The sequence below is a fragment of the Anomalospiza imberbis genome, chromosome Z (assembly GCF_031753505.1).
Source record: "Anomalospiza imberbis isolate Cuckoo-Finch-1a 21T00152 chromosome Z, ASM3175350v1, whole genome shotgun sequence".
NCBI classification, from domain to species: Eukaryota; Metazoa; Chordata; class Aves; order Passeriformes; family Viduidae; genus Anomalospiza; species Anomalospiza imberbis.
The window spans coordinates 53677742-53692426 of NC_089721.1; the positions used below are offsets into that span (position 1 = coordinate 53677742).

The window sequence follows — 14685 nt, forward strand, 5'->3', positions numbered from 1 at the left end:
CAAGCATGCATGATAAAATGCTGTTAGGAGTGCTGACTTGCAAAAGACCACTAGTCTTACAGAGTTCACTTGACCACAACTTCCAACTCTGACAAAGAGCAGCTTCAGATGTCTAATATTCTTGTCTTCAAGACAGTGTGAAGATTACCTGAAGAATTATCACCATCTCAGAGGAAAATAAATGATTCTTATTCCTGCCAGTGCTCCAACAGTGGCACATACCTTCTCGTAGTACTGGATGTTTTTATCTGCCATCCCCATGAGTAGCTGCCTAAAGTCTTGTCTTTTGTTGTTCTGCCATCTCTCCATATCTGCTTTCAGGTCAGCATTGAAACACTCTACTCGGTCTTGGCATTTCTCAACATCTGCAGGTACCTGCAGCAAAAGAAATGAAGATTAAAACTGTCAGTAAGAGTGCTAGATTGCTGAATTAGCTCAAATCTTACTGAGCAGAACTACAGAAGAAAGGGTAAGTTCACCATCTAGTAGTTATCCTGAATCAACTGAGTTATGGTTGCAGGGAAAAAGCCAGTGTTCCGAACTACAGAGAATATGAGATTGCTTAATTTGTTCATTGTTGTTTGAGGTGGTGAGTGCTTGTGCTTGTCCATCTCCATGCCTGATATAGAAGCATGGAGGAAGCACTTGCTAAAGGCACAGGAAAACCATTTGATCTAAGTACCAAGGCTCACTTCCTAGAGCTCAAACTGAGCAGCTTGGCTCCACAGCAAACTTTTCTGCTTCCCATTTACAGCTGCAGTAGGAATGTCCCAATTTACACCACTGTGTATATAACAACAAACATTTAGCTTTATGAAAAAAGGTGGGTAAGACACTTCGGTATTGACAGCTGCAGAATAAAATTTCTAAGTCCTTAATTTCTAGCTTCCACTTTTAACCTTACAGGCTTCCTGAACAAAATTTAACTGCAAAACACTCGTGATCATCAAAATGGGATGGGCTCATGGACTTTTAGGTTCAACAAGACATGCAACGATGCAAAAGCAAGAAATGACATCTTGAAGGACAGCCTGCTGCAAGCTGAGGTAAAGGTTTAAATTAATTTTTGACAGTAGTCACTTGCCCAAGATACATACACTTTAGACCAACTAAGCTGGTGTTCTTTGCTTATATTTCAACAAATATAATGTATACCACTAGGCAAATGCAGGAATAATTTACAAGTGCTTCCTCAAGCAGGAAAGCCAAACACCTTTTTTTCCCTTCTCATTGCTGCATGGTCCACACAGACAGGAATCATGTAAGGACATGCAGACTAAGCCCATGAGCTCAGAAGAGGAAACTCCTGAATCCTCATACCAAAGTGAGAAGTGAACTTGGGCTCTGGAAGCTGTGACTTGCACAAAGGGAAAATTAAGAATGAAGAACATTTGAAGAACTTCGTGGTGGCTTCTCTCATACTTGATACTTTCAGTAAACACCCTTTCTGTGGGGTGTGAAAGAATGAAAAGGATGAACAGAAGAAGAAGCAGCTTTTCATGGATACCTACAAGAAGTTAGAGATGGGTTACTATTTTGCAATTTAGGCAGAAACAGATCGACTGTGTTTCTGCTCCAGCACATGGATTACGGTTGATCACTTTATTACTCAGAGGTCTTACATCTATTCTTCAATAAACCAACTTGTTTGAGATCCAGGAGCTTTTTTTATGCATGGGATTCGAGTTCCCCTTTATTCACACAACTGAATTTATACTACAGGCAGCTTGGAGGTTCAGCATACAATTTTTCTCCCTGCTATGTCTGAGCACCATACTTATGGCTACAGAATTCACTCTGCTACAACTCCAGATGAAGTTCCCTCACAGGCTGCAGACAAGAACAACTAAGCCAGTGATTGGAAGGTTTAGGGGATGCTCCCCTCAAGGCATGTATGCTTTGCATCATAAGTACTCTGCTATCTTATTGGGAAAGGCTGAGCTATCAAGAGACATAGTTATGAAGTCTGGAAGCAAAACCACGTAAGATTTCTCAATCCAACGAACTTAGCTTCTAAGCACTCACCAGCTCCCTGCTTCTTCTGCCGGCATCTGAAACCACAATGAGGATATGCAAAACTCTGTTCTTTCTCACAGCAAGTTCTCTGGCTGGTCAGGCTCAGAGGGCTGTATGAGTTTAAAGCTACAGGGATAACCCAGTGGTCAGCAGATAGGCCATGTGTGCTCTCATTAAGGAAAAACAACAACAGCTAACTCTAACTAAGTCTCCAGAGACATCATGAAAGTATGTGCATATGCACCAGTCCTATCTGGGCGTGCAAATGCCTTATCTTACAAATTGTAGCTTCTTAGTACATAAATTCCAACTCAGTAGTTATGACAAAATTTAAAGTTAATTAACAGCTTTTAAGCACCTTATATCAGTGCAAACTCAAATGCAAAGAGATATTATCAGTTTATCATCAAATTTGGGCATAAGATGAAGCATCAAAGCTGATGCTTTTATCTGTTTTTACCAATGGAGACACTAAATATTAGCTAACAACTGAGAACCGGGAAGAAAGTAGAATGGATTCAGGGGGAATGCTACTTGTTTACTGATACCCGCTCTCAGATAATTAATAGCTCAAAAACCCCTCAAACCACAAAACCAAAGTGACAAAAAGGACCCAGGACTATTTTAGTAGTCAATTTCAACTGATGAGAGAGGTATATGTAGGCAAGAACTGAGCATAAAGTTGTAATATGATATGAAGTTCTGCATTTGCATCTAATCCTCTTCATGATGTTTATGATCTCTTAAAATCTAAGCTTGCCTAATATCTGTAATTTGGTGTGGTCAATTACAAATAGCATGTCCACTTAAAAACTCTTCTACATCATCATTACCAAGTAACAAATGGTCCAAAAGTAGAACAAATCCAGCATTAATTAGACAACTAGTCTTTGAACAAGGTATTTCTACCTTCCTAGCTCTTGGGAAACAATTATCTGTTACAAGGTCTTTTTTCCCCAACTTTCTACTTCAAGTTCTTCAATGCCACACTTACTGTTCCCATAGATCACCACACTTCAAAGCCTTGAGGTAGACAGAATAAAGCAGATCAGAGGCAAACTTCATCTCACCAAAATGAAACCACACCCATCCTTCAGTGTGCTGGTTAGATTACTGCAAAATCAGCTCCAGCATGGGTCAGAAATGGGTGAGAGGCATTTCACCACTGCACATGTTAGAAACTGAAAGGCTGAAGACTCCACACAAACACCATGATGCTTCTAGTAAACACCACCTACATTGTGCTTTTGGTATAAGCTTCAGCATTCTGAGCACTACCTGCTGACAGAGAGCCACAGTAGCACTACAAGCCCACTGCATTCATAGGCCACTGAGCTCTAGGCTGGTCTCATTGCCAGAACAATCTAATGGCCTGGTGAGCTCTGGGATGCCAGGCTGGGTATATGCACAGAAGGCCCAGAATGCCCTCCAGTGAGAGATTTTTAAGTAGGCTTGTCTTTCAAGATCTAAACAAAGGCCTTTGCTCTCTTAAGGTTTCATTTGGGATCTTTTTACATCATTTCTACCAAATTAGCAAATATGCCAACGAAGACAAATGCCATTCCACAACATGACCCTCTGCCTGCTTTTAGTTTCCAGCAAGTCATAGCCAAGAAAGAGACCTTGCTGAATTTAAGATATGCTTGCTACGCACAGCTCTGAGTGATCAGCTCTTACCGGTAATGACACATGCTCTGTCTGGAAAGGTTCCGAAAACCCCAGAGACAGTATTTTGTGAACATGCAAGGAGTCCTACACAGTTTGTTCAACTTCATCTTGTAAATGACACAAACTACTTACGTTACAAAAGGGTACAAGAGTTGCCAAAAATATTCTGATACTATGGAGAGGACATGTAAGTATTCAAAAAAGTATTCAAGAAGTTGTTCAAAATAATCCCTCTGAGATATGAGATCCAAAGGACTTTTAACATGTACAAGATTAGCAAAATTCAAGATCTTGGTACAGTCAAATGCCTAAGAACTGATTTGCTGGATATGCTAGATTTAGTTCCCTCCATCCTAGATACAACTGTTAGCACCTGCTTATACAAAGCTACATTGAGGAAGTAGAGTGTATACCACACCAGCCAGCAGAGGGGCAAGCAGTAGACCCAAATACAAGAGCACCACAAAACACCTAGTAGCTATTTGTAGATCATTATAGACAAAAGATTAGAAAAGCACTTTAGCATTTCTATGCTCTCGTCCTCTTCAGCTTCTTAGATTCAAAATATTATGTGAACCTACTGTAGAGTGAACCTTACTGTATAGTAGTCATAATACTGTAAAGTCATCCATTAATTATTCACACAAATACAAGGGAAACCAAAAACCTCCAAGAAGAGGAAGGGAACAAACCCTGCTGCCATCATCAGTTAAAACTGCAGTGATTTAAGAAAAGGCTCTTGCACTCTGCTTCATGCAGAAGCGGGTGACAGCATAAGCATGTCAGTTCACAGCTTTGCTTTTGCATGGTGGCCAGCCAAAACCTGTCATCCAGTGACACGTGCCATCTCTGTTCAGCATCACACAGGTAGAGCTCACTAGCAGAAAGGGCAAAATAAGGAGTTTTCCACAACCAAAGCCAGTGTTCTGCAACAATACAGTTCCACGTTGCCAGGGATAGGACTTTAACTCAGCTAACTGGCACACTGCGGAGTCACCAGGGACTGTTCTACCACTGCTTTGTTAACCTGTCACTGAACGGTCCAACTAACTGCTTGCTGTTGTTGAAGTGTTACAGAGTCATCCTGCTCTGAACTGTGAGGGATCAGTAGTTCAGAAGTGGCTAGACAAGTTACATATATTCACATTTAGATCTTTACTTCACACCAGCTTGCCAACAACAAATTTCTGCCAGAAACTGCGTATACTGCAAAGAAGCCCCCAGATCCAGGAAAAAAGCAAGTTCTGCTTCTCCATTCTTTCAGGAAGTAGTGTAAGTACAAACTGTTTTTTGTAGAGCAATTTTAAGTCCTAACCTTTGGACGGTCTTCTCTTTTCAAGGCTACTGCTTCCAGTTTTGCTTCATACTCCGCTTGAACTTGGTCCCTCTTCTTCAAAACATTCTATGGGCAAGAGAAAAGAGAGCCGTGAAGAGATCCTCTTGTTCCTTCCCCCAGTCCACAAGAAACTCTAAAGTGATACATCTTCAGTGCCAATTAAGCCCAAAGTCAGACTTCCAGATTTACTCTGTCCTATTTTACAGCATTTAGGTAGTAGCTTTTAATAACAAACAGCACTTGCTCTCCCATCAGCTGGCAAGGGCAGATAAAATTCAACATTTGGACAAGCTGGAAGCATGCAATACAGAAACTATAATGAAACCACTAATATAATCCTGACCAAGTAAATTTAATTCATCAATTTACCTATTACTACCATGAAAAGGATATAAACAAAAGCTTCAAAGCTGACAAGGACTAATCTAAAGTTTCTGATATCCTCAAGCAGCACACAGACAACAGCATTGGCTAAGAGACAGGAAGACCACTACTGAAGGTATTACAGCTCCCTTTTCACTCTTCAGAATCCTTTAAAGCAAACTGTCACATTCTGGTGTTAGAGCAAAAGTAAGCCTTTATTTTAGATCAGTCTGGAGGGGGGACAGTTGTTGGTTTCATAAAAAAAAAAAAAAAAAAAAGAAAATTATGAAAAAGACAATTTACATGAAAAGCACTGGACTGCCTACGAGAGCTTCTCAAGCAGTAAACATTTTCTTGACAGAGTATTTTCAAAATAGAGAGCCAAAGATGCTACCCTTAGCTTGTACTATATCCACAAAGAACTTCACTAAGTTTATACTACAGTCTTACAGTTTGAAAACAACCACAGGAATTAGTCTAAGAGTGACTTACTAAAAAATTAACAGTTTTGTGTCCGCAAGAGCAGGCAACTTACCACTTTGGGTTTCACAAAGAAACAACAAGTATTTTTTAATTACTCTGTTGATGCAAAGTATTTTTTAATTACTCTGTTGGTGCAAAGTTATTATTAAAAATGCTCAGAGGGAAGTCAGCCAACACTCTCTGTAAGTTTGAAACTCTCTTGCAGCTAACTTGACTTTGAGTCTTCCCTTCTGCCATCTAGAGGGAATTGTCCTATTAGGACACCAAGTGGAAACTAGTCATTTCAACAGGTCCAGAGAAGGCTAGTAACACAGGACTAGTCATGTGCACTGCTGCCTACAGAAATATGTTTTTAAAAGAGTAGCTCCTCAGAGCTCGCACAGCCAGTCTAGATCTAATTAAGAGCAATTAAGGACATACAAATCCTGTATCTACTAATCATCATCATCCCTATCCTCTTTCTTAAGCCAAGAGAAGGTCACCAATGCAGTTGCTCTAGAGTAGAGATGTTCAATCCATGATAAATGGGAATGGCACCCCATCCACAAAGCTACTATTAGATTAGTCAATAAAAAGAGAGCAAACCTGAAGAATTCACCTTCAAGAGTTTAATTCTCCCTTTTGGTCCAAAAGGGATGCAGAAGCATACCATTAGTTGTGTTTGGTTGAAAAACCACAACACTGCCCCTTCTTTTTGGAATCTATGCAACTATGTTGAATGGCCTTTAAATGATTGAGGTTACCAAGGCAACAAAAGTCTGAGAGATTTAACAGATATTTCTACTTTATATTGCCTCATGAACCTGAATCAACTGAAATTTCTGTGAAAAACAACTGCCTCCAGCAATTGCATTTTGCCTTTAGAAGCCTGGAGTTAGTGTGGGAAGCTGAATTTATACCAAGAGTAGCCAATGATTAACAGTTATTGGCAAATTGGATTCAAAGAACAGGTGTCTTAATTCTCCTTAAGCACTCAAGTCCACCTACTGCGGACCACTAACAATCAGCTTGTGAATACAGTTTTAAGTATCCAGTAGTGGCTGATCTGTAGGCAATGAAAAAAATACTGCCCTCCCTTTCACTTGTCCCGTATTTTCCTCTGGCACCTCTAAGCAATCTCCTCTGTTGTAGATTGATGCCTTGATGCTTTAGCAGCAATTATGAAAAGATCTCCATCAAGTATCCGCAAAATTATACAGACCATGCAATACTAGTTAAGGCCTCACTTGAAGAGAAAGAAAGGGTTTTTTTTTTAAATTTGGAAGAAACCAAACTCCAAACTGAAAAACCTCAACCAATACACTTCTGTTATTTCAAGTCAGAACTAAACCAGTGGTGTCTGAGCATGAAAGACTTAGCCTAGTTTCAGCAGGTCCTTCACCATTTTGCATTTAGTTGAAAAGTTCCACCTTGGCCCACACAGAGCTTCAGGAGCTTGCCATCAGCTTCCTGTCTCAAATTTAAATTTCAATCCTGCTTGCACACCACACAGCCTCTTACTGTGACTACACTTCACAAGAGGATCTCTAGTTACTTCATGCCCTTAAGGACACAGTTACCTAGTAGTGTGGTGCTTGCTTTAAACATGCGTTTAATGTCCAAGAAAACTCCAGGGGATCACATCACATGATAAACCTTTCTAGCAATATTGAGCAAACAGAAGTCATATAACATCCTAATATCTGCACTGAATCGTGTACAGAAGATTTTGTCCTCTGCACATGCCTCCCAGGACAACACCAGTGCACATCAGCAAATGTGATACCACGTTTGCTGACAAGGGCCTCACTGCACCAGGAACTGAGACATCATTTTGCCATGTAATAGAAACCATAGAATACCAGGCTGGAAGAGACTTCAAGGATTATCTCATCCTATCCTTCTTGGCAAAAGTACAGTCTAGACAATATGGATCATCACCCTGTCCAGCTGGATATTAAATGTATCCAGTGCTGGGGAACCTACCACTTCCCTGGAGACATTATTCCAAAGGATTATTGTTCTCATTGTGAAAATTCTCCTCTTGTGTTCAACGAAAATGTCCCCAAGAGTAATTTGCACTGATTGTCTCTATTTTTCTATGGGTCTCCTTGTGAAAAGGGAGCTTTAATTATATTTGTATGCAATCTTTAAATACTGGTAGCTGGTGATAAGATCTTCCCTAAGCCTTCTTCCTCAAGGTTGAACATACTCAGCTCTCTCAGCCTTTCCTCATACAGCAGGCTTTTCAGTCCCCTGACCATCTTTGTGGTCCTCTTCCAGACCCCCTTCAGCTTATCCACATCTTCTTGTGTGCAGCAGGGATAAAAACTGAACACAATTGTGGCCTAACCAGAGCTGAACAAGGCAAGTAATTTAGAAAGGGTCTAGACACTCTTCTAGACACTTCCAGCGCACATTTTAACTTAAGGCCATGACACCAGCTTCTGCCCTGTTCTGTAAATCTTTCAAACAAATCCAGAGGCTAAGCTTCCCTCAAAACAGCTAATCTTCTATTCAAACACAACTACTGGGCTTTCACTCTGTATGTGCAGCTCCCACGGGCTCTTCCCCTTAGGTACAACAGTGCTCCTGAAGACATCAAGGCCTTTTCGTCTCTGAACAGCGACAATAATCTGGCAGTTCTTACTCAAGGGACATTCAGCTATGGACTGCTCTATAGATCATGTTCCCATACCTACACCAGGGGTATAGTGTGCAACAAAGAAAGCTAATCAAGGTTGCGCTGAACTCTTAGTACCCAAAGAGTTACCTTCCATCAAATACCCTGTGCAAAAGATATGCTCTGAAAGAATGAAACAGACTTTCATCTCACAAGTAGTCCTCACAGCAGCTGATGAAGAGAAATGCACTGCTAGTGAAGAGGACAACTCTCAACAGAAAGCCTCCTGCACTCCAAAAGTGCACTCCTTACTAACCTTGCTTACTTACTTAGCATTATGGATTCTGCAAGGACAGTTCAGTAGCTGCTCACTTCAGAAACAGAAACAGGCTGATGTTTTCTAGCAGAAGAAAACTGCACTTTGTAGAACCTGAGAGAGTTCAGTTTTGCTGAGAGGGAAGGGAAATACAAACTGTCTGTCTTGGCTAACAATAGTTTTTGTTCTTGATTTCCAAATTTTTAGGCTGAGTAAAGCTGATAAGATGTCCAAGCCAGACACTAAACAGCGTAATTCTTCAGAGCACTAGAAAGTCAAGTCAACAGTCTAAAAAGTTCAAGCTAAAAAGCAAGCGTTTCTTTAGCTGAATAAGTACTTTAGACAGTAAAGTAACTGTTGGCTTGGAGACAGTGCCATTCTAAAAGGGTTCTAAAAGGCCAAAAGGAAGCCTAGGTTCGTCTGTAATGCCGCTCTGCCTGTGGTGAGTGGTGATTATCTGCCTAAAGTACCTCTTCAGCTAAAGAAACCCTAGCTTTCAGCTTAAAAAAATTTCCCCTGCTATACTTTTAAAGAGGACCTCTCACAATTTAGCTTGCCCCTTCAGATGCTATCTGAAGGCATTTTTAGCATCAAAAGCCAGATGTTCTGAGTTAAAGTATTTAATCATTAGCCTCATGCTCTGTTTATCTGTAAGCAGACCCCATCCACCTCCACTTCCTACAGTCCAAACATCCTGAGACAAGGCTTCCTACAGCTCACTGTGTTCAAGCAATACTTTAGCGTTAATAAACCCATAAAGAAAATACACCTCATTCATGCTGGGGTCAAATCCATGGTGACAAAAGCAAAGACTTTTCCCAGGGAATTAGTGCAAAGCCACTTGCAAGAATACTTTAACCACAGAGATGTACAACTCCTGAAGCTGGGAAAAGACGTCTAAAGGAAGTGTTTAAATTCTCAGTTTGAGAAGCATAGGACTACTATATTCAGACTGTAATTTTACAGTGGGCTATTAGAGCTGTAAAGGAGTGCATACCACAGCCTTGTAACAGTTGTTCCAAGTGGAAGGTCCTCAGGAGGAACTTGTCTTCTATTAGTACGCCATAGTGGGACTGATATATATATTGAGATATATATATATATATATATATATATATATATATGGCACACATACTGTGCCACAGGCACGTGGTAAAAAGCTCTGATAGACAAACTAAAGTCCTTGATATCATTTTTAGTGAAGTTTTCTCACTAATTCTTTTCCCCATTAGATGTGATTGATTACCAATGCTCCATAACTTCAAGAGAGTAAAACCCACATTAAAGTAGCTTGTATTATGTCTGCATAAGCAATAAAATATCAAATTCTTAAGATTACGAGTCACAGAATACCATCTTTAAGCAGTTACTTGGTATGCAGAACTTAACAACAGACATATCATGCCTAGGGTATGGGGATGACAGAGGAAGCAATGTCTATCATTTGGACACATGGTTCTAAAAAAAGGCACCTAACTCTGCTACATACAAATGACAGAAACTGCTAATGCTATAATTCCTGTTGGACCCCACAGTGGCCCTGTAGTGAAGAGCTGAAACACAACTGGCTTCAATTCAAAGAAAGATTCTAGGCAGCCACAGGATGTCTCCTACAGAGTAACACTTGCCAAAACAATGAAGGGGCAACTCTGCCACATTTTGTGTATACCTTACAATACTGACCCTAGCTTTAACTGAAGAGCAGAGCAGACAGATAATGCTACTCTTGCAATACCCTGCTATTAAACATACTTACCTTTGTTTTGACGATAAAAATATTCTCCTGCTTATCCTCCCCACCTTCCTCATGACCACCATTTTTCACTGTTAAAAAAGAATGAACTCACTAATTCCAGGCAAACACAATGACAGCGCTTTCAGTCACAGGGCTCTCTTTACCTTCATTGACTCAGCATACAATATATATTCCCTAAGTACAGGCAGGAAGTCTTCTGTCATGTCCTCACTGAGTTCTTCAAGAGCTGTGCAGCAATTCCCAATACAGGCAGACACTCCTTCCAGTGGCTCTGATAGCTCAACCTCCAGACCTCCCCAGGTTGAATAAACAGGTCCATATTCTCGTAGTTCCACCAAGTATTCTACAACAGGCAGATGGAAAAATAGATTAACAGAGTAAGAGCACAGCACAAAGATGTGCAAACACAAAACAGGAGAAATTATGCACCAATTTTGAATAACACCAATCCCCACAGGGAGTCAAGGCTTATGATGCATTAGCTTCTTAATAGACAGAGCTCTGTGCCTGCACAGGTAACAGGTTCAAGTTTCCTCTTTCTTAACTTACCATTCCTAAAGACTTCCAATACAAAGACTCTTGTACCTGTGCAGTACCCAAGGTCAGTTTTTTAAACATATGGAAAACCTAACTCTACTAAGACAGACTTGTAAAGCTTGTCTTCGTCTAGGAATTCCATTTGTACTCCAGGTGGAATCTACAGGTTCTTCCACCTTCCAAACGTCTTTCAAAAACTTACTCCAGTAAGACAGTAGGCTGGTATAAAAAGTTCAACTTTAAAAAAATATTTGGAGAATTGAGCTAATGTCAGATACCATGTTCAGTTTTGGGCCTTTTAAAAATCTGGAACAGGCATTAGATTTTACCCTGTGTGTGATTTACTACAGGCCAGAATCATCAACACAAATTGTCATGAACATGCTGTCAACCAGAATAAGACACAGAGCATTCAGACTGAAGTATTATGATGGAACACCTGTGTCCTTACCCAACTGCTCCTTGATGATCCGTTGTGCTATTCTATCAATGGTACCAAGCTTTAGAGAGAATGTGTCCAGATAATCCCCAATGGCTGCAAACTCCAGTGGCCGACTTCTTAATTTGTAGCCTCCTGTAACATATTTGACAGACTCCCCCATCCTTGACAGCAAAGCCATTCCTTGCTTTTTGTAGGCATGAAGATCCTAGGAATTAAACCAAACAAACAAACAAAAAAAAACCGAAACAAAAAAGAATATGTTTAGGAATACTCACTTACAAGTTTAAATATTAATACAGCGAAGGATACTTTCCAGTCAAGATCAAATCTTGTGAAAGCAACAAGATTACATGTGACATGCAGCCTTGAACAAAGGCTTGCTTTCTACAAGCTGCACAGCTGAGCAGAGCGTCAAGGCTCCATGGAGGTAAATTATCCAGGAGAACAGTATGAAGTACATTAGAAATAAATAAGTAGTCCAACTTTGCATGTGGCCATAATTTCCCATTTTCCTGTACTCTCACCAGGGAAGCAGGCTTATTAACAGCTGTGGTTCCACCAAAACAGTTCACATCATTCATCTACACATACTTCTAAGTCATGGCTACAATACCAGCATTAAACAGATGCACCAGCTGGCTGTAATGACCTACTACAGAGCTACACATTGCACATCTATTTGGTAAGCAGCCTCCTCACTCCAGTTCTGTGGTCAAACAGGAGGAAGGTGAGGACTGCATGCAGAAAAAATGCAGCGTGAGGAGACCAGCAAAGCTTCTCTGCAAGAAAGACTGTAGCTCAGGCAGGGTCAGATGCATCCACGTTGCTGCACCGAAAGTATAAACTTCCTTCACACTCCTTTACACATTCACATAAATCAACTTTCAGATTATCTATGCTAACAAGACTGTTTGTCTACAATTTTCATTTTTAAGGGATTTCACCTTAACAGTATACCAGAAGAAAATGGTTTTAGTTAGTCAAAATGCTGACAATGTTTCATTTTACTTCTTCCAGCAGAGGTCAGTATTCAACATCTCCAAACAGGCTCAGGAGCTATAGTTTGGTTATCCTACAGAGCCTGAGGAAGAGATGTGTTCAAACCGAGTAGGCTGTAGAGATCAAGAATTCAGACATATTATTACAGATGAGACTAAAAGCTTAAGTGTTCTTAAAAAAAACAATAAACAAATAATCAACAGACATCTTCAAAACATTTACTATGGTATTCCTTCTAAGTACTTAACATAAGTCAAATATAAGTCTGATTAAGAAAACCTAACATGTTAACAGCTACTATAATTTTCAATTATGTTTACATTTAAATGCCATTTGACTTTTACTTTCTACATGTCCTCAGCATGAGCTGCAAGCAAGCATCAGAAAAGATCCTTGAACTCAAAATTATTCACTCATTCTCTCAAGCATTCTGGTATGTTACAGGTCCAAACAGGGAATACAAAGAAACACTGGTTTCTCTTCTTCAGCCAGGAGGTGATCTTACAACTTCCTGTAGTAACTAAATTCTGAAGTCCTAGCACACTGAACTGACACCTCACTGCTCCACTAGACCAAGTTCAAACATGAGAGACAGTCAGCAGAACAGGTGTCCTTTCCCCTCACCTCCCAGGATGCTCTGTAATCTCAAGGCAAGCTCTTCCTAAAGCAGAGGATGAAGCCCTTGACATTCATTTCACAGGGATGGCAGAAGACAAATAAAGCAGCTAAGAAAGCTGCATCAGGCTTGGACAGATCAAGAGAGGAACAGAGCTACGTGACATATAACATGCTAAGCAAATTCTGCATTTCTAGCTTGTTTCAGTGGTTAATTTTACCATTGAGGGTAAATAAAAACACTGGAAATTGATTATTAACAGCAAGCAAAGCATGAACCTGAAGTGAGCTCAAACATCACATTTAAGTGAGCTAGAGTAATGTGACTTTGGAAGGGCAAACTTTTACAGCACTTCTCACCTATCTGGTAAAACCCACGCATAGCTGCAAGTCCTCCTAGTCTTATTTGAAATGCAGTTCTAAAGAAAGCCAAAGAAAATTGCAGTATTCCTGCATGAGTCATGCAGAAGAGAAGCATGAAATTGTTGGCTGAGAACAAATAAGAATGAGGCCTCCATGCTCAGTTTTGAGGGCATCAAGTGCAAGCAGTATAAAAAGAACAGACAAGATAAAAAGTCAAGAAATTCACAAGCTTTGGTGAAAGGGATACTTCTCTTCCTCTCCCCCTTCCCTCTTCCCCAAAAGAGGATTTTTAAGTCTACACTTTTCTAATTTTTATTCCCTCTTGCATAATATGATTACATGCTACAAAACAGCAGGTCTGGAGAATTCAATTTATCAACCTGCAGAGAGGATTCCTCTTCCCTGCAAGCACAGGGAACTCATACTGTTGTCACACACAAGGGTCTGTCACACACAATAGTCAGAGTGCCCAACAACCCTCTGGAGGAAGAGGAAGTTCTGATCTACACATGTAGTTTTGTTAATGCCTTTTTACCCTCATTTCAGAAGGGATTGCAAAGGTCAACAACTGCATTTGAAAGTTACTGGCTTACCTTAGCTGTGAGAAAGACGTTGAAGTGCTCATTAAAAGACAGCACTGGGTGATCAGTTATTCTCTTCAAGAACTTGTCTAATGCTTTCCTCCTTGTCTCTACGAACTCTTCCGAAAAGCGATCAACAACACCCTTCACCACAAATTTTTCAGGAAGAGGCTGTCAGAAATAAGCAAACAGCACAAAATTCAAAAGACCAAAAACTTGCTTCTGTTATTTGGAAACAAACAAAGCAATCAAATTCCAGTCTTAACAGGAACTGAAACATTACGTTTGTGAACAGGAACCATGCATCAGATGGGATGCAAGCTGTGCTCAGAATTATCCTTAAGCAGGTCTGGCTTAAAGCTAGCCATTCTACTAAGTGGCTTCGGCTGAGAGTCACACCAGGGAAGTCAGACAGTACTCAACACTAAATACTTGTAGCATAGCTTATATTCTTCTCCCAACTGCTATCCATGTTCAAGATCCAGCTCTGAAGAGATGCCAGAAGAGCTCCATGCTATTTATAACAGAAGCACACCGCAACCGCCACCCCCCGCCACTCCTGCCACCAGTGCTGAAGCAAGGCTCCCCAGTCTTGGCAAACTCAGAAA

The 14685-nt window shown here is 40.4% G+C and overlaps 1 protein-coding gene across 1 annotated transcript in view; it reads right to left on the reverse strand.

The window, feature by feature from the left end:
- Positions 1–14685, reverse strand: part of SNX30 (sorting nexin family member 30) — a 50299-nt gene that overhangs the window by 6929 nt on the left and 28685 nt on the right. Inside the window, exons 4-8 of the mRNA XM_068175894.1 lie at positions 14090–14248; positions 11529–11724; positions 10684–10883; positions 5000–5086; positions 223–375 (exon numbers count right to left, since the gene is read on the reverse strand). Coding sequence (XP_068031995.1) covers positions 223–375; positions 5000–5086; positions 10684–10883; positions 11529–11724; positions 14090–14248 — 795 coding nt within the window. The remainder of the gene's footprint in view (positions 1–222; positions 376–4999; positions 5087–10683; positions 10884–11528; positions 11725–14089; positions 14249–14685) is intronic.